This window comes from Haliaeetus albicilla, chromosome 3 (assembly GCF_947461875.1).
Source record: "Haliaeetus albicilla chromosome 3, bHalAlb1.1, whole genome shotgun sequence".
NCBI lineage: Eukaryota > Metazoa > Chordata > Aves > Accipitriformes > Accipitridae > Haliaeetus > Haliaeetus albicilla.
This window is the reverse complement of record NC_091485.1, coordinates 29,906,336-29,929,952: the sequence shown is the minus strand read 5'-3', so window position 1 is coordinate 29,929,952 and position 23,617 is coordinate 29,906,336. Positions and strand designations below refer to the sequence as shown.

General features: G+C 41.0%; 1 protein-coding gene across 2 annotated transcripts in view; it reads left to right on the top strand.

Moving 5' to 3' along the window:
• KLHL14 (kelch like family member 14) overlaps window positions 1-20,714 on the top strand; it is a 66,875-nt gene extending 46,161 nt beyond the window's left edge. For both annotated transcript variants that reach the window (XM_069779245.1, XM_069779244.1), the window contains exons 4-9: window positions 3,049-3,138; window positions 7,633-7,711; window positions 14,114-14,304; window positions 14,463-14,621; window positions 17,374-17,531; window positions 18,003-20,714. In XM_069779245.1, coding sequence (XP_069635346.1) covers window positions 3,049-3,138; window positions 7,633-7,711; window positions 14,114-14,304; window positions 14,463-14,621; window positions 17,374-17,531; window positions 18,003-18,143 — 818 coding nt within the window. In that variant the 3' untranslated portion in view covers window positions 18,144-20,714. The remainder of the gene's footprint in view (window positions 1-3,048; window positions 3,139-7,632; window positions 7,712-14,113; window positions 14,305-14,462; window positions 14,622-17,373; window positions 17,532-18,002) is intronic.
• The last annotated feature ends 2,903 nt before the right edge of the window (window positions 20,715-23,617 follow it).

Below are 23,617 nucleotides of genomic sequence, written 5' to 3'. Positions count from 1 at the left end.
AGTTGCTGTAAAATTAGACAGCCTTTAATCTCATTTCATCCTGATTAGCTTCTCCTTACCCTTTCCCTCTAACTCACTGACTGACACGCTAAAAACTCACACCGGGCTGTGTTTGAGCGTGGCGTACAAACTTCTCTTCAAATACCCTTTTTGTGGGGCAGGCAGGTGTTCCACTGAGTTGAAATAAAAAAATGAGAAGATGAAATTTTCACATTATTAAAGCAAAACAGCAGACAAAGGCTCATATAAAATTAATGAAAGCAGCAGCCTGGCCAGACCGAGTGATGGGCCAAATTTTCCTGTTACACCCTGGCAAGCCCAGTGAATTTGAAAAGATTGTTCCTACTAGAAGCTGCATTTAGCATGCTCATTGCCATGTAATTTTGACTGTATCTATGAAAAGTTAGGTCCTATATGGGTGTGCGTTCGTAAGGAATTATAGTTTACAGCACAGGTTTTCTGGTGCTTTCAAGGGGCATTTTATAGCGGTAAAAAAAATTGATCATGCCAATAGTTTTGATTTCTGTGTATAACTGATGATTCTGAGGGATCCTGAAAAGAGTCAGGGTGAAAGACTGTGCTGTTGGCAATTCTACGATTTCAGTGCCCAAACTCCTTCCTTCTTAGATGTCCACAGTGTTGCTCCATCCTCCCTGTTTTGTCCAGACTCCTCCAGCCCTGTGGGCAGATTGATGAGACCAAGCACAGAGTTTTCCCCAAAGCTCTGTGAGAAACAAAGGTCATAGTAAAGGTCTGCAGTGTTTTATTGCAGTCACCTTTCCTTCTGAAGCCCAAATACTACCCTCCTTTCTAAGACAAGCTTCCTTTTAGCTTTGCCGTGAGTTACGGATGGTAGTTCGGGTCATTTGGGCCCAATCCCCTATCAGTGGGAATGTTGCCATCAAGTTAAGTAGGAGCCAGGATTAAGCCCTTAGTTTTCAAGGTTTAATTATCGTCGTAAGTGTGGGAGTCTTATTGCGTAGTTTATATGCATGGGAACAGCAGAAAAGCTTAAAATATAATTTCTTCCTCTACTGGCCCTGTTTATGTCAATATGGAGGATAAATAGACAAAAGTGTTTGCAAAAATGAAAACACAACATGTGAAAAATATGCATGTGTGCTGCCTGCAGACAGTTCTTTCACTAAATGCTAGATCTCTCCAGATCAACCAATGGAAGAACCTGGTTCAGGGTACAACCACTAGCTTGGACCTAATTGGAAACCATAATAGAGCATTGGATTAGGTAAGAATTGAAGCCCCTGCAGACTGATCCTGGGTATCTCTTATTGAGAGGAGGGGTCCTAAAAAGCATCTAAGGAAGACAGCAAATTTCCTGGGGGAGACTCAAATTCATTATGTAGTACAAGCATCCACAAAATCAAGGAAAGTGCTGCGGTTTTGAGAGACAAAATTTTAAAATAGGAAAATGTCTGAGATTAAAGAATGAGATAAATATGATATGGGGGCTAAGAAGATAACAAAAATCTTTTTCATTCTTTCATCCCACTCTAGGAATCTCTAGTCAGTATAAAATCTTATGCAGCACCTGGTATAGGATTACCTCCCAGTTATATAAAGTGTACTAGTAACAAAAAACCTTAATTAATGAACTTTCACTGTACCTGTCTGCCCAATTTAAGAACTGCTTCACTTACATGACTTGTAAGAGCACAGACTATGAAAATGATATTCGACCTTTACTAGAAACTAAAAACATACCTTACTTATTCATCATTGCCTTGGCAAAAACTTCAGTAAGAAGCTTAAATGAGCCCACTTGATCTTTAAGAAAATGTGTCCTAAATAACAAAGCTGTGCGTATTTCTTATTATTATTTGCATATGCTATACTGCACAACTGCATTTGGAGAAAAATAAAAGATAATAAAACAAATGAAATGAGAGATATATCACCCAAAATAATCCAAGTGTGAGATAGGCTGCCTCTATTTTTTTTTTTTTTTTTTGGCATTGGCAAAAGAGCACAAAGTAAGAGCTGGCCCTGAGTCATATTGATTTCCCACTGCACTGGTTTCCTAAGTGCTCTGTTGATCCGTGTCAAGCAATAAGTTCCCTGCCTGTACATGCACATCACCTCCCCATTTGTCCTCACCTAGATTTAAGGTGCCCATATGATGAGCTGAACAAGGACATCATTTTTCCTACTGGTGTCACTGGGCCAAAACTACTCTATGTGGTATGATAACTAATGCTATGTAAGTTTACATTTACCTTATAATATCACAATAGTGCTGTATGGCACACTGCAATAATATGTGCATATTGTGTATATATAAATCCTTATTTTTATGTCTTAGAATTTGAAGTGGAAAATGTAAATTTAAAAAAATAGATTATTGCGACTGTAGTTGGTCCACAGTAATCGCGATACCTCCAAAAAAAGGGGATATTGCAAACCTAATGCCACAGTTTTGATCTTTGTTAACAAAGGGCTTCCTGATTAGATGAATAGAAAATGTGTGATTCTGCTGCTAATGACATTGTACAGGAAATTAAGCGTATACATTTGGAAAAGGCATTAAATCAGCAGGACCTTAATTTAAAAACTTAAAACTGTATGGAAATGCAGCTTGTTCATTGCTGTGTAATAGAAAGCTACTGAACATACTGACTCTTCTTGTGGAAACATTACCAGCAGAACAAAGCTGGGCTGAGGTTTTTTTAATGTTTCCTAGCATACTAGGATTCCTAGCATCTGCTTATTTTCAGGGAAATATCAGGCAACTTCACCCCCTTTTACAAGTTGTTTTTAGAGCAGCATATATGGCACTTGGGCAGGTGGGGGGGGGGCACTGAGGGACCATAATTCTAGCTTTTTTTCCTTCGTTATTTGCAAGATTGAATAGTGTAAGGTTACTAATAAGTGGCTTTGTCTGCTGCTAAGTCAGTGGACATACATTCTTGGGGTGATGCATTCCCCTATTATTTCATACAGATGTAATCTCAGTGTTGTGTTTTGTACCTTTGGAAATATTTGATGGAATCAGTGCCCTGAGCTGACAAAGAATTCTTGCTTTTCTTGCAGTTATGCCATATAACAGTGCCCATCACTGTGTCGTGGAAGTGGAAAACTTCTTGTTCGTGCTGGGAGGAGAAGACCAATGGAACCCTAATGGTATGTATAGAATATCAAAAGGCACAGGCAGCATCTGCCTTCCTCTGTCTGTCTGCCAGGTCAGCTGATGTAGTCATTAGCAAGGGCTTTTGAGGACCCTCAGCCTAATTGTTGAATCTAGTAAAGGCTACTTTTAGATATTGATGTAATAAATATCTGGTACTTTAGCATTAGCATTTCCGTCATTCATCAGCTCCCATCCCTTGAGAAATGCCACAGGCAGCAGAACAGACTCTTTCAAGTGCATGCACCAGGCAGCAGCTGTTAAGAATTTTAACCTTCATTTCCAGTCTCCTTCCAGTCATAATATAATAATGCAATTGCAGTAGATGAATGCTTCTTTTCTATTGTCAAACAAGATACTCGCAGCTAAAGTTGTTAATGTGTTAATTATCTAGACTCTGAGGTTCTTAAACTGGTCCTTTTTTTAGTCTTGTGCAAGAGCTTCTCATATAGATTATCTGCTGCTACCTTCTTTGATTTGATTACTTCATAAATTTACCGCAAAGAGAAATTAAACAATTTAACAGGCTTCTGAGCAAAGCAAAAGGAGAATACCATGCCTTGCAAAATTCACTAAATTGTCAAGACATTGTTAAAAAGCTTGCACACGAAGAAAGAGTTGTAGTTGTAGCAGTCTGTGTAACAGAGATAATTATGACTGAGAAACCATAAAACAGCTTGCAGGTACACATTTTTACTTTAAAACACCAGAGGATCCAGCTGAAATTACATATACTGCATATATTTTATTGTGAATGCCCCATTTCAGCATCTGCACTAAACCAAATTATAGAAAATTGTTACATCTGTTCACTTCCTAAAACCTGAGACAAACAATCCAGTCCACCCTATAAGCATATTTCCGGTGTAGTTAAAAATAACACTAAATGTCTTAGAGAAGACCCCTTTAGTCCTAATGTTGAATCTCCTTTATATTAAACAGGAGAGTATTATTATTATTATTATTATTATTATTATTACTACGGGAGACAATTATTATTAGGACCATCAGCCACATCCAACAACTGAGGGCCCCTGTTGTGCTTGGTGGTAGGCATATGGATAATAAGAGGCAGACCTTGTTCCAGACAGTTTATAATTAAATGGCCATGTCACATGAAGGATAAAAGAAAAGAAGTGTAATTACCCACAATTTAAAGATGTGGAAACTGAGTCGCAAGGTGATGGAGAGATGCTAGAAGGCGTACATACCCTGCATCTGAGGTAGGAGTCAAGCACAGCTGTTAGTGAGATGGATAGTACCTTAGGTGTAAGATCACTAAAGACATCTAACAGCTTCCTTGTTCTGTGAATACCAATGCTGTGATTTTTCTGTAGAGAAGATAGGAATAAAAGAGGTAGGAGCATTGCTAATACTGATCTCTTTACAAATTTACCCTGAGAGAAATGGGTCTCGTCACAAAAAGTGGACCTGAAACCATAACCTACATCCTGTGCTGTTGCTGGGCTAGTTCTTTCTTGGAACTGCTTTGCTCTAAATGTGCAGCTACATGGGAACTGCTCACATGTACCCGCTTGAATTTATGTAAAGGCCCTTGTCTGCTATCCTCATAGCACGGAAGGGCCCTCAGATGGACCTGGCTGGAACTGTCTTGCCAGACCATTACAAGGCTTTTGATTTGAATGAGACTGTGCCAGGTGTTTTTCCAGTGGAAAGAATTATCCTTGAGATGGGGACAATGGAAGGAGCACCATATATTTCTTTAGCCATCAGACTGACAGATTGTTGACAAGCTGGGTGGACCCAAGGAGTGCCCATGCCCACTCCATGCTGCTCCTGTGATTTCCTGACAACCTAGAGAGCATGGGAGACATTTTTTCTCACTTTTTCACATCCTCCTATGGCTATGCCTTTCCAGTCGCAAGGGATCCCCGCACAAGTAAACGCTGATGAGAGCAGGTTGCAGAACACAGGCATGGATTTAAGACCGACCTTCATGGCTTTCAGAGCCCTTCACCTTTTGGCATGGCTGCAGAGACTTTCTTGTAGAAGGCAGAGAGCAGCATCTGCCTCCTTTTTTCCACTGTCTTGATTTGCTAATCCTGATTTCTGATCACTTGTCACAGTCTCTATGTTCTGACAGGTGCTTCCTAACATGTGTAACCTCCTGACCGATGAGCAAGGCAAAATAATAGATTCAAACTGAAGTCCAAAATTAAACTGGAGTCAAACCAGTTACACCAGGCAGCTTAAGTAGGTCATCAAGTCCTTTTCCCGCCATCACAGGCATCATATAGTCCCATTTTGTAAATTTTCTAAGCTACATTTGAAAAGCAGTTGGATTTTTAGCCCCCACTACTGTTGGAAAGTACTTACAGAATCCAATTGCTCTAAATGACTGGGAGCCTTATTGTAATTTCCAGTAAAATGTATTCTTTGACCGTCTAAATCGCCTTGTTCTCATGCCAAAGTTGGCCTTTATCTTAATGGTTTTTCCCCTCCTGGAGATTTGTTCCTCTGATGTATTACAAACAGCACTCCTATCCCCTTTCAGCTTTTGTTTTCCTAGGTGCACAAGCCAAGTTTCTTGTCTCCTGCCATAAGGTAAACTTTCTGTTCGTCCTGTCACCGTAGTAGCTCTTCTTTGTGCCTGTTCTAGTTTGATTTCATCTCCTTTCCTCTGAAGTGACCAGATTTGTATCCTGTATTGCCACTCTAGGCTCACTAAACCCTTCTCTTTCTACCCTGCACTATACGATCTTGTACATACATGGTATTTGTAGGGAATATGTGTATGACACCTGTCATGTTAGGAGGCCAAGGTCCCCAGATCATAGGTTTGTATGACAACAATTTAAAAGCTGCTATATAACCAGTGACCACTGAAGTCCCCAGTAGCTCTGAAAGATGTAGTGAATACAGCAGCATTAAAACCCCCTACTAGAAGTCCAAGCTTATGATCAATACTTACATTGTTTTGAAATCCTGCTTTTTGAAATAGAAATAGATTAATAAGTGTCCTAAATAGTGAGACCTAGAGCCAGTTAGATGCCTGCTGTTATTGTTTTACTGTTTATTGAATCTATAGCTCTCAATGCCTCTTTTTCTAAATTGTCTGTAGACTTAAAGGAATTCAGAGAGGGACCAAGAGCAAAGCCTCACTTCGCTAAACACAGTGGCAAAATGACCAGTTGCCCCTAGTGTAATGGGGATCTCACCCTGTGTCTTGAGATGTGTTTGAGCGGTGCTCAGCATAAAGGGCTTTGGTCCTCATTAGGCACCACACTGGATTTGAAGGGAAATGCTGCATTATTCATCAGTCTTCTGCTTTACCCTCCTCATACAGAACATGCTTATGACATAGCGAGGGAATGAATTTGCTTCCAGACGGAGTGGTCAGCATGGTTTCTTTCTCTGTTTTCTTGTAGAACATGATCTTAAATTATTACGAATATAAATTCTAGCTGTATCGTTATTCTTCTCTACAATCTTGATGGTCTATTTACACATGCTGAAGTAAGTGTGGAATGAAACAAGCAAAGCAAGCCAATCCTACAGAGGCTTGTCCGATGCAAAAATATTCACCTTGTAGAATACCCAGCGACCATTTATAGAACTGTGACATACGCAGTTGGGTTATTCTGCTGGCCTGTGAAGCCTCTAATTCAATTTTGTAGTCACACATACGTAAACAAAGGTTTCTGTTTCCGAGATCCTCATCTGTTGAAGTCTCAGGTGTTACAGGAAATTGCCATACACTCTCTTGCTTCAGTTTTCTTGCTTTGATGTCAATCTGCATGTAAAATAAGGTGAAATCTTAATATCGTGAAGACATGAATACAGTTCTTGGGCTTGACAGCAGGGATAAGCTAGTTAGCTGGTGTCTGTTGCTCATGTTTCATATTTTAGCTAACACACTTGAAATAAAAGTCTAAGAGTGTATTCCCCCTTCGATGCACATGTGTAATTCCTTCTAACTTACACTGAAAGTGCATGGTAGAATAAACCATCTAGTGCAAACACTGCATACCCCATGCTGATGGCTTATGCAGCTCCTGGTTATTTGCACAAGGTTTTTTTACCATGTTCCACATAGAGATGATGTGAGGAGAAAGAAAAGCACATGTTCTCTCTCTGATTTTTTTACCTGACACAAAATACTCTAGTCATAAAAATACCATAGGGATGCCCTCTTTTGGGCAGTAATTTTCTTTAGTGCTGTGATTTATTGTGGCTGTGAAAGTACCACAGCATCTATAAGTAAATTTAAATACACATTTTCAAGCTCTTATTACAGAGAGCAAGAATAATCTCTATCTGCTTTTACTGCTAGCAATTGCTAATTCAAACCTTGCAGTGCCCCATTTGTTGAATTATTACTGTACACATAGCGTAATCATACATTGTTGTAAAAGGGGGAACCCTTCATAAAAGCTGTCAACTTGTGAAATATATGTAACATATATTACAATCATGATGTTAAATACATGAAACAAACAGCTGAGTGTCAAAATAATCTATCTTTACAGGGAAACACAGTACAAACTTTGTTAGCCGATACGATCCCAGGTTTAACAGCTGGATACAACTTCCACCCATGCAAGAGAGGTAAAAACCTGCTACATGTTTTTCAATATATGTTTTATCATCCTAGGAGCAGCTGAAGTTTGGCTTAGTTCTGGGAGTAAGGAGGCCTACAGAACCGTTGAAAATACTGAGATAAAACTGCAGCATGCAGTTACGTCCCATTTGTCTCCTAATTTTTTTAAACTTTCCAAATTCAAAACTCCACATGCCAAATCCTGCAGTGCTAACTCATGCAAAATAACCATGGACTTTGTGCAATTACTGGTTGCCTGAGTAAGGTCTGAAGGATTTTTCTGAAGTCTCCATAGTGTCCTGTCATGTTCCCTGACTGAAGTGTCATGATGAGTTTGCAGTAAACAAGCAGTAATTATAGTCAGATATCTTATAGGGAACTGAAACCTTCACATGTTGACTCCATCCTGTTTCACCATGCCAGGCATGAAAAGCTCTCCTGAACATGTCTTCCCTTGTCAGAGGACTCTTAATCCTAGGTGGTCTTTGAGTGAAGTTTCTGTCAGCTAATGCATATTAGAGTAGCACATGTTTTGATCTTACGTGTACCAAAGAGCAGAGGTGCATGTTGACTTGAGCAGTGACCCATAAAGACAGCATAAACTTAACTCTAGATCACAAGTCCTACCCTGGCACGAAAAAAAGTCCCCCAAACCTGAACTGAATGATGCATGTTTCCTAAGAAGAATCTCAAAGGCAGAAGATCCAAAGTTACAATGTTTTATGAAAAAGCATTCAATGTCCATCCTTCATTTCAATACCCATCTTCTCATGGATCCAATGTGCGAGAGATCTCACAGTGTCTTCCTAAGATACTTTCCTTATTTCATGGGTCGTCAGTATTATAGCTCTTTTTCTGTTGGCTCTCCACAGTGTTCAGGTGTCTGGCAGTCATAAATAATACATATTGACCTCGGTGCAACCTTGCAATTCCAAGTGTGTATTACGAGATGCATGGAAATATGGCTGTCTTTTCCAATTTCCAGAGATAAAATGTCAGTCTGTAGAGTTTTTGAAGGGCCTTTGTTCAGGATTCAGTTTGATTGACCTAAGTCCATATGCAGACCCATGTGCGATGCTTGTCACCAAAAAACACTGCATTGTACCAGTACATGAAAAAGCACAAGTGGAACAGATCTGAGTAGGTTCCCTGTTGGAGCTGAGTGTGCTGATAAATCTAGCCGTATAAATAGAGACAAAAAAGAGCATCACGGTTCATTGTAGTCTCTGGGTTTATTAATAACATCGTCCTTTACTTTAAAACTCCTTTACTAAAATTCCTTTTTCGTAGTTGTTAATAGAGCTAGTCCAACAGCAGGCTTTAGCTAAAGAGGTAGCCCTGCTTTGGCAGCCCCCAGCCTTCTCCCTCAGTCCTGCCAGCCCTGTGGGATAAACTCACAGCTGGGTTATTTACCTTAAAACAGAGGGACGCCTTCCCCTCTGGTTCAGCTCCCCGGACGGAGTCACCGCCAGCTCAGGTGTTGGCGTGGAGTAGACAAGAGGTGTGCATGAGGTTGCGCACCGCCATGCAGGTCATCCTCAGTGAACCGGGAGGCTGACTGGTGTTTGTACGGAACCTGACGCTCTTCTGTGGAGCCTAATCTGTGTCCTAATTAGTCCCTCTGCGTATCTGCAAGCAAAACTCCTGAGGGGCATGTGCGGCTGGCTGAACGGTTGCGTTTATTTGGCTGACAAAACTCAGAAGGCAGAAGTAGGTAGTTGAGGGTCAGAGAAAGCAGACAGTAGGAGTTTTTCCACCTCCACAGTGGTCAGTTGCGTTTCACTAGAAATTCAGTTTATAATCACAGGTGCAGAATATGACTTACCTTGTGCTCTGGTGGAAGCTGCCGCCTTCAGCCAAGAGTCAGAAACTCTGCTGCGCATTGTGATTGTTTAGCAGCTGCCCGGTAATAAACTGTAATGTATTAGCATCTCAGCTCCTTACAGTGTTATTTAAATGTAATGGTCCACTCACACATAGTTCCTTCTGCAAGGGGCTTTACTATGACAACATTAATTGTCACCTCTTCCATTCAGGAGACATAACTCATAGGCTTGCCCATTATTTTTCTTTAAAGGCTCCTAAGCATTGGGGCTATTGTTGGAAAACAGGGATTTTCAAATCACTTTCTAAAATGTTTTTAATGGTTTATTTGCTCATCCCTAATGACTTCCTCAGAGTTGTTGCAGCCTTTAGAGGTAGGGTCTGGCCCAGTTTTTAGAAGATCATACAAACAAGAGAGACCTTTTATGCAGTTTCCTTTCCCAGCTTCTTTACTCAGATAAAGTTCCCATTAAAGTCAACAGGCTATTTTTTCCCCCCTAGGAGTACAGGGTCACGCCCTGTCTCTGCTGGCATAATGCAGGCACCATTGACAAGACAGACTGTTTAATGGGTTTTTCTGAGTCATTATGGTCCATCAAGTCAAAACCTACTTAGGAATTTTAGTCTGAGAATAATTGGCTGGATAGACTATAATAGCTCCGTTGGAATGACTGCCAGGTAAATGTGGGTCTCATTCACAGGCAGTATGTTCTCAAGTTGAAAATCTATCTGAAATATTTGATGAGTAAACTTTTATCTCATATGCTAAAATCTATATCTGATTGATTTTACTGTATGAGCTATAAAGAAAAGCCTAATCCCGTTATGGATTCAGAGCCGTCAGTTTATTTTCTTTAAAGCCAAGTTTGGTTTCTTTTCATTTTGAACATCTCAAAAATACATGCTATTGAAAAGTATGTACTATTTTCAGGCATGTCTTGTTTAGAGAAGCAGCAAATGACTCATAAGCCTTTGAAATACACATCTGCCTGACAATGCAATAACAACGGGATGCTTTTTGGAGAGCGGTTCAGTTAGACTAACAGGCCTGCTAAAGGAGTGGTCTTTGTAGCAGACATATCTGAACTTGTGGCATGAGCCTCAGCTGGACACCTCAGTCAGTACTGTTGCATCTTGCCAGCTCAGCCCAGAGCTGGACAAGGTGTGTGGGACAGTAACATTTAAAACATCTTTTTTCTTACATTCCAAGTAAAAAGTTTTTGTTTAAAGACCAGCAAAAGCCATGGCATTGTACCAAGGCCTGAAGAAGCACAAGTGGAAGTGTGAAGGTCAGCGTCCTCACTGAGGCTGAGCGAACTGATAAAAGAAGACGCAGAAAAAGAGATAAAACAATTTCACATTTTATTTTAGCCTTTGACTTTAATAATAGTGCTGTTAACCCTTGTTAAGATGACTGTAGTTTTTAAAAGGCAAACCATACAGTCTAAAAGTGACTCTGAAATCGGGTCCAGATATTGCAATGATCAGTAAGAGCATTAGTGGTTTTAAACCTCAGGCTGGTTGTTGCATTTCTTGTTTCAGGGCATAAATTCATCATCTATGGAAACTGGAAAGAAATTCTTCCCTTTTATGTGTGTGTACTTACTTATGAGAAGAAGTTAGTTGGGTTGATTATTGAGTGAAGGGATGTGAAGGAAAAGCATTTCAGAGACCAGTGACTGTCGAGTACTTGCAAGTCCTGAAGAAAACAACAAAATAATTGTCTTATTGCCCATATACAGATCCTGAGGTGCATTCCAGTTATCTGATTAGAATGGATAGCGTCTTCCTGGTTTTGCAGGAAAAGTTGTGCAAAGATTGCTGTATTATATTTTAATCTGAATCATATTTTACAGCAGTTTAAAAAGCCGTCACTTAACAGCATGCCCCTTACACACTGTATCATTGAAAAGTAAAAAACCAGAAAGCTTAAAATGTTTGTGACAGGAGCTACTGAGTGAATATTCACGTCCAAGCAGAAGAGTGAAGCATGCTGACGCTTTTATTTTTGCTCCTTATAGTGACACTGTGTGGATGAAACCAGGAGTACACATGCAGGATAATGTCAGTGAAATCCTAGTTAAGAGAATGCCTGCCAGTTGTACCTACCTCTGTGTATTAAACCTGAACTAAAAAAACCACGTTGAGAGCAGTTCGTTAACAGGTTTGTCAGAGGAGGTGTGAGAGGACAGACGAGCGGATGCGTGAGCACCCCAGGCATTGACGACAGGCACCCTGTGGGCTTGTGCCTTGCGGCTGCCAGACACAGGAGGGTTGGAGAAGGAGTGCCTGCCCATGCAGGCTCTCTGATGTCTAATATGATGTGACCTCTGCAGCTTTTCCTATTGTTGGGGCTGCTACCGGCTGTCTTGCCTCTGGCCTGTCACATATTCTCAGGAAGCGTATAGGCACTTGATTGCCTGTAACGCCTATACCCTCTCTGTCAAATTAGAGTGAAATCAGCCAGCAGGTTTTTGTTGAGGAGACAACACTCAAGCAGACATGGGTACACGTACAGGGTAATCAAATAAGCTTTGTTTCCATAGAAAATCAGGGTAAAAACATAGATGCACAATTTGCTGCCCGACCATGCAGAGCAATATATGCCATCAGCTTCTATCTGCCCATTGACAGATAAATTAAATGGTCTTATTTAATTCATCAGCTGAGCTGGAGGCATTTAGCAGTATTCCTGTCCTCCTGTTCACATCTTTTTTTTCAGTAGCCTTATCCCTGTGGTGGTGGTCCCACTCCCACTCAACAAGGGGTGCGGGCCCGTGCTGTCCAAGTTGCCCATGTGCAGGCAAGGTGAAAGCAAAGAGGTAGACGGGAGGTGCTCAGTGACCCTGGCTGGTGAGGAGGCCTGTCAGGTGTGCACCAAATCCAAAAACTGAGGCCAGAAACAGGCAGCACCGCGTCAGATCTGCTCCCTGAATGCCCAGCCAGACTTGCTGTTTCCATGGCTGTATCTTCGTGTCTGCCTGACCTCTCCTCCAACTTGTAAACCACCAGCCAGTCTCAGCCACATTTAACAAAGAGGGAAATTTCTCCAAAATGTTAAAGCATACTACAGATTTTGTGAAAATAGACAGCTGTGTAAAGGAGAGAGATCTTATTCCTGCCTTCACTGAAGGAAATGCTCCGGAACACATGCCTGGCCAGACGGCAGGTTAGAGACATGGCACACCAGGCTTTGCTAACTCACCTGGTCGTGGCATGACTACAGGGAAACTCGGGGAGGAGTTGGGACATACCAGAGCTGTTCATTGCAAGGTGGTGTGCTCTGTATGTGGACCACCACTCATCCCGAATGCTTTGCAGCTGTCTGCAGGATCGAGCCCTTGATGGCGCGGGTGACCATCAAGCCCCCAAGATTCACCGTGCGATTCAGGAGTGCAATATACAGCCACTCCCAGATTCAAATTCGGGTGCCTGGGCAGGAACCGGAGCGGATTGTGTCAGCCGCGGAGCAGGGTTTGGTGAGCTGCAGACACACTCCAGCGTGCCTGCTTTGCAGGAGCTGTCAGGGCTGGACCTTGCCGTGCCTGACCTGCCTGCTTGTCTGTGGGCTCCCACGCCACTCCAGTTTCACCCAGGAGAAAATTTTAGCTTTGGCACTGACAATTCTTGTCATTCAATATTTTGTAAAGGTCTTCATCCTAGCCTAGCTGTGCTCTTTTGCAATTTTCTTTCTCATATCATTGCAGCTTAAAATTAAAGGCCTCTGCCCTAGCAAACCTTCCCGCTGCTGAATAAGCCAGGGAGCTTTCCCTGAAAGTGGATTACACCAAACTGGGTCTCTCAAACCTGTCTACTGCTCTATTTTTACTTCAGCAACAGGCACTCACCGTTAATTTTGGAGGCACAAGAAAGATGAACTAATATATACCTAGCAGTACTGGCCAGAAAAATTAATTCTTTTCTTGCTTACCTGAGTTGCATGTGAAAGCGGACAGGTGGCTAAAACTTTTCTCAGTTTGTTGGAGACAGACCTCTTCTGAGTTAAAGGGTGGAAATGTAATATTGTACCTAGTGTAAGGAAAGTTGTTCTATTTGCAGTACTGCAGAAAGAAGAAAAAAAAAAGGATAATTGAACAAAAATTTTGATGATGTGGTTCTCTTAGTAAATTGGGAACAATGACCCTTGAAGGACCATAAAGAAAGTGAATGTCAAGATAATTCATTATTGTTACATTACCTACCTCATTTTTCACTTTGTCTTACTGAGTTGTTATATCCCTTACAAGGTAATGCCCCAAACATTAATGAGCACCTTTTTATCTTTCACGGGTGTGAAAAAGCAACAAACAGCTTTGAAAAGGGGTATTTTCTGCCAGGTTTATGTGTGCTTAATTGTTTTGACACCAAAAATGAAGTATTTCTTTGATGTGGAGCATGTATTTGATTAGCCAAGCAGCCACAGTCTCTAGGATAGCTGTAGGCCTGTGAAGCTCTTCTCTCTGAAGTAGCATTTGAAGGAGCAGCTATCTTAGTTCGGGGCGTCAGCTGGAGAGGAAAAAAAAGGGTTGACGTGGCTAATTGGTTTGTTGTTGGCTTGTTTTGTTTTGTTCTGCCCTGTCCTCCAGGAGAGCCAGTTTCTATGCCTGTCGCCTTGACAAGAATTTGTATGTAATCGGTGGAAGAAACGAAACTGGCTACTTGTCCAGCGTGGAGTGCTACAATCTAGAGACAAACGAGTGGCGTTACGTGTCTTCGTTACCGCAACCTTTGGCAGCCCATGCAGGAGCCGTTCACAATGGCAAGATATATATTTCAGGCCAGTGTCTTTTATAGTTCAACAATATATAACAAAAAAACAACCTAAAATGACCACCAAAAAATAAAAACCCAGAACCCAAAAACATAGAGCTAAATTCCTGCTGCAGCACAATGTCTTTATTTACATTAATTAACAGAAGTACATTTACTTTGCAGGAGGTGTTCACAATGGAGAATATGTCCCCTGGCTGTACTGCTATGACCCCGTGATGGATGTCTGGGCCCGAAAACAGGACATGAACACAAAGCGAGCAATCCACACTTTGGCTGTAATGAATGATCGACTGTATGCAATTGGAGGAAACCATTTGAAAGGTCACATTTTTAACAGCGAAAAAGCATTTCAGTGTCCCCCATCTCCTGATAAAGAATATTTTTGTTAGACAGTCATTGTTAAATACATGAAAAAACAGGCAACACAATTTAACAGGACACTTGAGCCAGCAATTTTAAAAACATTTTATGCAAATTATTTTAAAATTATAACAGTACATTAAATATATGAGTAATGAATGCTTTAGATAATAAAAATGGGAGCTTCCATTACTCAAAGGCATGGACAATTTGTCATTACCAAGAATTCAATGAAACAAACAGATTATTCTTTGACCCGAAAGTATCAGCAATATCTTCCTCTGTAAATCATTTTCCAAAATGTGCAGTTAGAGAGAGCTTTATTCAGAGCAACACACAAAAACAAGCTTCTGATTTAATTAAGAGGAAAAAAAACCTCCAGCCATTAAATATTAGGACTAGGCTCTTTAGATCCCTTTTTAGAATTAAATGTAGCTTGTTAATTATAATTCTTTTTAGAGGTCTCTTGTTTTCATCTTTTGAAAAGGTCTCATATTAAAATAACTACTGCTTAGGCATCTGGTATTTTTGTCTTAATACCTACATGTCATTGCTATTACTGCTAAAGAGATTCTGCTTAATCCAGCCACTTATACAAAAAGCACAGCTCCTGCTTCTTTGTCCCATGACAATATTTGACAGTTCATATTAACATTTTTTTCTTCTTTCTCATTTCTTGCTTTAAAAAAAAAAAGCTTCACAACAACAAAAGGGAAGTTTGTAATGCGAAAGAGAAAGTGATGTTAACTGCCGGTAACACCAGGCCATGTGCCTCAGTGACTCTGGCACCCGAGTCCCAGTGAGACTGAAGCCACATGCTGCCTTTGAAGATCTGAGTGTTTGTGGAGCATGTAGCGGACAAAGTCTCAGATGTAAATTTTTCCTGGTAAATAGTACTGGTGCATAAACCCCTGCAGCCAGGTGCAGGGCTGTTGTGCCTCTGCTTCCCACCCCCAGTTGTGATGGGTGTTCCTGGACTGGACCTGACAGGGTGAAGGGGGTAAAAGCTGCCTGCACACGTGCACCTGCAAATTTTGTAGAGGTTGCAGAGCTCCACAGTGTTGGCTTTTTCTCCTACAAAAGTAAAGGTTAACATGTCACAGCTCTCCTATAGCTAAAGCACATGCTTTGGTTTGCATAGCCTTGAATTGCTTCTGTCCTGCCTTCTGCTTTTTTTTCACCCTTTTTCACCTACCATCCTCTGGGAAAGAAGGAACTTCTAATAAACATTGCATTTTTGCCTCTACAACTGTTGCCCTAGGTGCTTTTGTTACGTATGAATTGCTCACTGTTGTGAGAGGTATTTAACATCCAGGCTTCTGGAAAGCCACGGCTGTCTGATAGAAAGGCTTTTTGGAAAACTGGTTTCTTCCGTACAGTGAAACAAAAGGAGGAGCTGCAAGGAAAGGGAGGAGGGAGGGGACTGAAGTGCAGATGAAATGCTACAAATTCTCCACCGGGGGGGAATAGCAGGGTTGCATGGCAAAGCCCTCCTTTGTGAAGCTGGATCTGTATACTAGTGTTAGCAGTGCATTTACCACATCACAGCTAGTCATGTGCGTACCGCAGTTCATTACAGAGCTTTTGACAGATTCTGGGCACGCTGCGGTGGCCTTTCTGTGGCCCCTTGAAAACTTTACAGCAACAAAAAATTATTTCATCATAGCAATTCATTCCTGACATAAATAATACTCTGTCAAGTAGCATCATTGTGAAGTACCAATATCACCAAATGTGCTTTTCCAGAAAAATCTAACTCCTGTTTTCTGTCATACCTTGATGGAGAAGAGAGTAGTGTCAAGTAAAGCATCCCAGCATATTAAGAAAGCCATAATTTTACTGCGGTGCTCTGATAAAGAAGGTAGTTTGAGATAGAAAATTGCCTAAATATTGGAGCAGGAACCAGGACTCATGGGTTCTATGTCTGTGTTCAGCTCACTTGATTGATACTAATTGATACAGCTTGGGAGTCTTGAGCTGACACCCGTCTGCCCTTTGGCGATTAGAAAGCAGCAGTCGCATGGAGCCTTTTTTGGTCTGTCACGGAAAGATGGGACCACCGTTTTTTTTGGTTACGTTTTCTGACACCTTAAAGACTTTGTCACATCACAGCTGCGTGCTTAGGGTACACCTTAAATCAGCTTTAAAATTGAAACTGGTCCTGAACATCACATCTGTCGTGCTAAGCACCTTTGTCCCTCTGGAACCAAGTAGCATGAGTTGTCTAAGCTCTACCTTGGCTCACTAGACATTGGTTTCTGAGCAAGACTTAATCTGTTGATTTTTTAATAGATCAGATCTGCTGACTTTTGAGAAAGGCTGCCAGGACAGTCTTTTCCTACATGTTCAAACTCGCATTAGCACTGATAGATGAGGAGGAATATTGCTTGAATCTGCTTGCATCATCGATAGGTTATTACTGAGTATTACCTTCTGATGTGTTCAGGTTTTATATGTACTTGTGATTTGTAGAAAACTGTAGAAGTAATGATAAAAGCTTTCAACAGATTTATTTGAACTGAAATAATGAGACGTTAACGTTACAGAAGATGGCTTGAATGTATATGGCAGTATTTTCTAGAAGAAAGTGTAACAATGATGGTGTAATTGTAAGAATGTAATTGTAGCTGTAATTTAGTAAATTTAACAGTAAAACAAATAATAAAACAGTAAGTCATAATGCACATTCTCTTTTCTCAATGCCCTTATCCAGGTTTCTCCCATCTTGATGTAATGCTTGTGGAATGCTATGATCCAAAAGGTGACCAGTGGAATATCCTCCAGACTCCTATTTTGGAGGGTCGCAGTGGCCCTGGCTGCGCAGTCCTTGATGACAGTATTTACCTTGTCGGAGGCTACAGCTGGAGTATGGTGTGTACCTGCTTTCTGCAATGACCCTTCCATTCCTTCTGAGTTCTCACAGCCAGTCTATATTACTCAGATGGGGCAGAGAGGAGATGAGGGTTGAAGTAGGTGCAGGGGCAGGTTTTGCTTTGGTTTTCAACTTACGGAGAATGTGGAGTATTTTTTCACCTTTGTGCTTTTCTATTTAGATGAGTTCTTATCAGACCATATTCACTGATACGGTGTAATATAAAAAACAGATGAAATTTGGCAAAAAAGACTGATGGGACGATATGCTTATAGCTCTGCTTATAAAGCACTTGTAAAGGAGCCTAATTTGCAGAGGTTAGGTGCTCAGCCCATATGAAAACCAAACCTCTTGAAGGGCTCCTAAATTAGAGCTCAAAACCATGAGTCACTTTCAGACATCTTTAAAGCTAATGTTTGACTTGGGTTTTACCAAAGCCATGTTTAATATGTCTTTTTGTGCTACTACAGGGAGCCTACAAATCTTCTACTATTTGCTATAGTCCTGAGAAGGGGACTTGGACAGAACTAGAAGGAGATGTTGCTGAGCCACTTGCAGGACCTGCTTGTTCAACTGTCATATTGCCAGCCTGCGTACCGTACAACAAATGATGGTCAAGGAGCACTGACACGAACACTGATTGCATTTGGGACAATAATGACGGGTGACGTAAATATTTTATTAGAACAGGATTCCTGTTAAAACAAAGCTACCATAATTGACCCCTTATTCCGTATTTATGCTTTAGGAGCAAACTGAAAGAAAACAAAAATCAAGTGTTGTCCCATCTCAGATAGATGCCGGTGTCTTATGAAGCAAGTAGCTAAAACACACCGAACATTACATACTGACAGACTGCCATTTCAGACTGATTTTAACTTTTTCCTGCTGCAGAGATATTCCTCACATCAAATTTAACTTTAAAAAAAATGAAGGCTAACTGTTCAAATACAGCCTGAAGAGACAAGATCAGTATTGTGCATTGTATCTACCTGCATGTGATCTGTGTTGAAGTCATGAGGATGTTGTTTTCATGAATGCTTCAGAATTCAGATAGTGAAAAGCTCACACTGCATTGCAGAATTGTCTCCTCCTCTGTAATCCTAACCTACAGCTACTTCACATGCTCTGCAAGCAACACAGCATCAGAAGATTATAAAAGGTAAAGAAATATCATTCAGTTTTTGCACAGTTTGGCAACTAATAACACTCTGCCTTCAAAGTCCCCGTGTGTAAGTGCAGCGGAAAGCAGACTACAATGAAAGCCATGCTTTACAGAGCACTTCTTGGAATAGCAGCTTAGGGATTAGGATCAAATTCTTCTAATCACACTTGTGTAAAGTCAGAGTCATTTCACTGAAATCACATGGAATGACTGTTTTTACATTATTATAACAGAAATTTGGTCCTACACCTTAAATTCTGGGTTCGTAAAGTAAGTTATTTCTATGACCGCTTAACGAAGCACCAGAACCCTTACTTACTTTTCACTAACCTGTTAGATAGGAGCATCCATGCTAGTTGCCTCCAGAGACAGAAAGACTGCATTTAACTATAAATGTATTACTTTGGACTCTTAAATGATTGTGCACAATTTTGGAGAGACATTGGTAAGTAGTTAAAATACTCCTGTGTGGTCGATCTTAAAATGTACTCTGAAAGATTTTTACTGTTGATCTAAAGTAATACGAGGCTAGACTTTCCACTGCCTTATAGCTTGTGTAACTACTCATTGCAAAGTGAATTCGGAATGTTACCACATGGGACCAGGAGCATTTAGGACTCGCTTCATGAATTCATAGTTGCTTGCACAAATCAGGCTGGCTGTGTTTTAAGCTTACGTCTTTCTGTCCTGGCTTTGCAAAAGCAGTGACAAAATCTGAGCCTGATTCTTCACTACCTTGCAGTTAACATAGTCATCTACACATCAGTAAAGTATATGCATAATTCTTCCATTGTGGTTTACTGATGCTGCATCCATTACCCTCAGGACCGTCCTCTTCGCTGGTATAAACTGACATTGCTCCATTGAAGCCAATGGATGTACTTTGTTTTATGTCAGCTAAGAATCTGGCCTTTAATTTGCCTAGTTGTAACTAGCTGCACCAGATAAAAGGTAAAGGAGACCCAGATCGTGCATTTTCAAGCCTGCACATCTTTCACAATAGGACTTAATGCTACTGCATTAAGCAAGGAGCAGGCAACTACTGGAGGTTGGTTTCTGCCTCAGAGGCAATAGATGGGAGAAAGAATTCATTATTTGCTTTGCAAAATAGAAAGAGGGCGAATGTACACAGAAATTACACTATATATTGATGCTTGAGAGCAATATAAATAATGGAGAGCAAATACCATGGGACTGTTTCTTTCTGGCATCAGTCCAGTTTTATTGCAGTGCAACTCCCTTCCTTGCAGCAGAATTACATAGTTGTAAAATTGGAGTAATGCAGTAAAGGCTGATACCATACAAATGCAATAACCCAATTGATGAGGTAGCTGCACGCCTGGAAAAAAATTGTTTAAACAAAATAATTATCTGAAGATGCTAATATTTGAATGTGCCGTTGGGGAGTTTTCCAGTGAGCATCACTAAGGAACTCATAAAGGTGGAGTGTATATCCTGAAATCTCAATCCATTTCTACTATATAGTGCAATCTTAGTTGGTTTTGTATTTATTTATATTGTTCAGATCCAAGGGATCCCTTGTACAATATATTTGGTGCAATCATGACTTTTTTTTTCCTTTCCTGTTGAAAGTCTATAAATATAAATATATATAAAAAGGAAACTGTTAAGATACTAAATGAGGAAACCTTGAATGACATTTAAGATCAGGATAAGGTCTGCCATTAAACACTGACTGTCACCTGTCTCTACTAAAATGTACCATTTTTAAAGGATATTTGTTGTCCTTTTAAGTGGTTCTTTTTTTTACCAAGATAATTTAAAGATTTATGAGGACTGTATGTAAATCTTTCTATCTTTCAGGAAGGCATGACCAAGGAAAGTGCTAACTGAATAAGTCACACAAAGAATGTAAATTTTGTACAGTACTAGACTGTGTAAATGAAGCTTGCTTGTAGGGGGGAAACTTTAAATAAAACTTTATGTACTAATTCAACTGTCTGCCATATTCCTACTTATAAAGTGTATGTATAAATAATATCTACATTAAATTCTTTGGAACTTTTTTTATCATGTAGATGCGTAAACTTCTTTTATTTTGTGGCCGTACATAACAGCCTCATTGTTCGCTAAGTGTCATTACTCAGTGCTTGTAAACTCAGCGACGCAGTAAAATGTAGTGAGTCAGAGTCTTCCCCTGAGTGCACGTGCCTGGCCTGTGCTTCCAGCAGGGAAAGCCCAACCTGCTTGCCCATGGGCAGGGTCTGACCTCAGAAGCCTACGGATGCGATGGGATGCCTGTGAAATGCCTCTGCCTTGCGCTGCTCTGCCCGTTCCTCTGTCCCACGGTAAGATAAGTGAAAAGAACACCGCTTTGTTAAACGCGGTCTTGCTTTGGGGAATTTAATGTTAGTTGTGGAAATTTCTTCCGTCTTCCAAATGTCCCTTCAGTGGTGATTGACCCTTCTCACTATGAGTATTTCTGTTCTTGGAGGGGACGCGCTGGCATGGGCGAGCAGCGGAGGAGTTGCCAGACTGAGAAGACAAGGTGAAGGCAGGGGTTTTACCAGGAAGCAGAATCATTATTAATACCAGTTACTATGCTACATGTATTATTTATTCATGCCTACCAACCTTTGTCAGGGACCAGAACCTTCCTATGCAAACCACGTGGGTGCACTGAGCAAACAAAAAGGCAGTCCCCGACCCCTGTGCTTGTTGCAGCAAGTGTGAGCTGTGCTGAGGAGTGGCTGAGGCACAATGAAAGAGTTGAGTCTAACGAGCGGGGATCAGTCCTGTTCAAACCTTTTATGAGGAAGGGACAGGTGACCCAGCAGCAACTACAGTAAGGTAGCACAATGAATAGGACTGTCTTATTAATGCGTTTATTTCAGAAGAGAAGGGAAGAGATTTATGCATTTTTTTTTTAAAGTAATGTGGGAGAAGAAGGAAGAGGAGAAGCTGGAAGCAGTGGGCAGAGATAAGATTTAGAAAGGAATGGAATGAAGTGAAAAAGAAGAGGTAAGAATGAAAGGGAAAAATAGAAGAAAAGAGCCTGCAAGAGGAGAAAGTAGGAAGTTCTTGTGGATCAAGGGCACAGAGTAAGGGTTGGAATAATAAGGAAGGCAAAGGTGGTTTCTGAGAAGCACACATCAGAGAAAGCCTGTAAAGACATGACAGGAGAGGTGATACAAAATGCAGAAGAGAAACACGAGAAAATGCCATAAAAGAGGACATGAAATAAACATGAAACTAAATAAGCACTTGGTGATGGTAGCGCTACTATTTTCTTCAGCTAATCATTTACAGTGGTCTAGCTGTCAAGCAGAAGGATCAAATCAGCAGAGTACTTAGGTGTTGCAGCCTTCAAGCTTTCAATGCACGGACTTTAGTACAACAAAAATCATGACAGGGATGCCCAGCAGCACCTTTCTGGGGTGCCTGGGCTGTGGCAAGCACCCAACTACAGCCAGCACCTGTGGCAAGGTAGAAGAGCTGCCGCTGGTGGCGAGAAGCAGAGGAAGAGCAGCCTGGTCCCCGCTGGGCTGGAGGGAAGCATCTCCTCCATTTCTGATTCACAGATGAGAGTCATCTTAGGGAGCTCGATACCTGGACTGTTCTTCCGTTCTCCTTCTCTGCTGTCCTTCCTGCCAAACATTAATCTTCTCTTCTTTGTCCTCAGCATGACAAACTTGCCTGGGTACTTTTGCAGAGCTGGGCCTGGAAAACAACAGAGCAGTCAATGGAGCTATTTCCCTGGTCCTGAGCTGTGGTCCCATCCGCTGCCCAAGGAGCACGAGAAGGCTGGATTGCTGCTGTCTTGCAACCCATGCACATGCCCTTAAAGAGAGCAAAGATGGCATTTCAGAAGTACATTTTTCATTGATTATAGCGCTGTCTTCAAAGGTACTGTGCACCCACCTCCCAAAAGCTGTCATGGCTTTCCTTCACATGTTTGCTCCCTTTCCTGCTTTTAATACAATGATTTACTCTGTTAGCTGCATCTGTGAGCCAATTGCGGAGAAAAACCCATGCCAAACCTCATTATATATACCTGTTTGTATTGTATTATGATCACCACCAATATAGTACTCTAGTTCTCTTGTTTTTAAGGGACAGACCACGTTTCAGAGCTTTCCGGGTACAGACAAAGGAGACAGAAATCCCAAACAGTGCTAAAGAGGCCAAGACAGTAATTGCTAACATACACGCTCCTGAGCAGTTCAAGATACACATTCTCGTTTATGTTGTTAGTGCGGCAGCAGAAAAGAGTCGGTGTTTCAGCCTCTCAGGTCCAGACTAAGGAAGCAGAGATGGCAGCGCTGGAGGTCAGAGTGGTTAGCGGGAAGGGAAAGTACACTAATGAATTCTGGAGGGCTTGTAATGCCATAAAAGATTCAGTTAATCTGCAGCATAGATGTTGATCAGCGAAACTGAACCTAACTCTCTGGACCTTGTCAGATGTATTCTGTGCATGTCAGTGTTCCACACCAATTACAGATTTGAGAAGATGCTCTCATGCAAAACTATGTGCCCTAATATATAAGCCAGCTCAGATGTAACTAAAATTAAAATCTGACTGTGGCAAATCTCTGTGATCCTGATATATGAAAATCCAAATAAATGATTTGTTCCCAGAAATGAAAAATAACTTCAGCAGGAAATTTCAAAATTACTTATGCAGGATTAATCCAGTTCAATGAATGCATCTTGCGTTGATTAATAAAGCAATCCTGAATTGCAAAGTAAAACGAGAGGAGACTTCTGGTGCTGATATATTTGTGTATTTCTGAAGCTAGAGAGAAATGCGCGCTTGCAAGAGATGTGGTCAACCAGTGTAAACAGAGATTGAATACAAATAGTGATTTTCTAATTGTCTGTTTTCTCCCTGCAGCAGAAAACTACCTTTGTGTCACTGATCCTTCCTTGAAGAACACAGGTACTGTGTTACCTGCCACA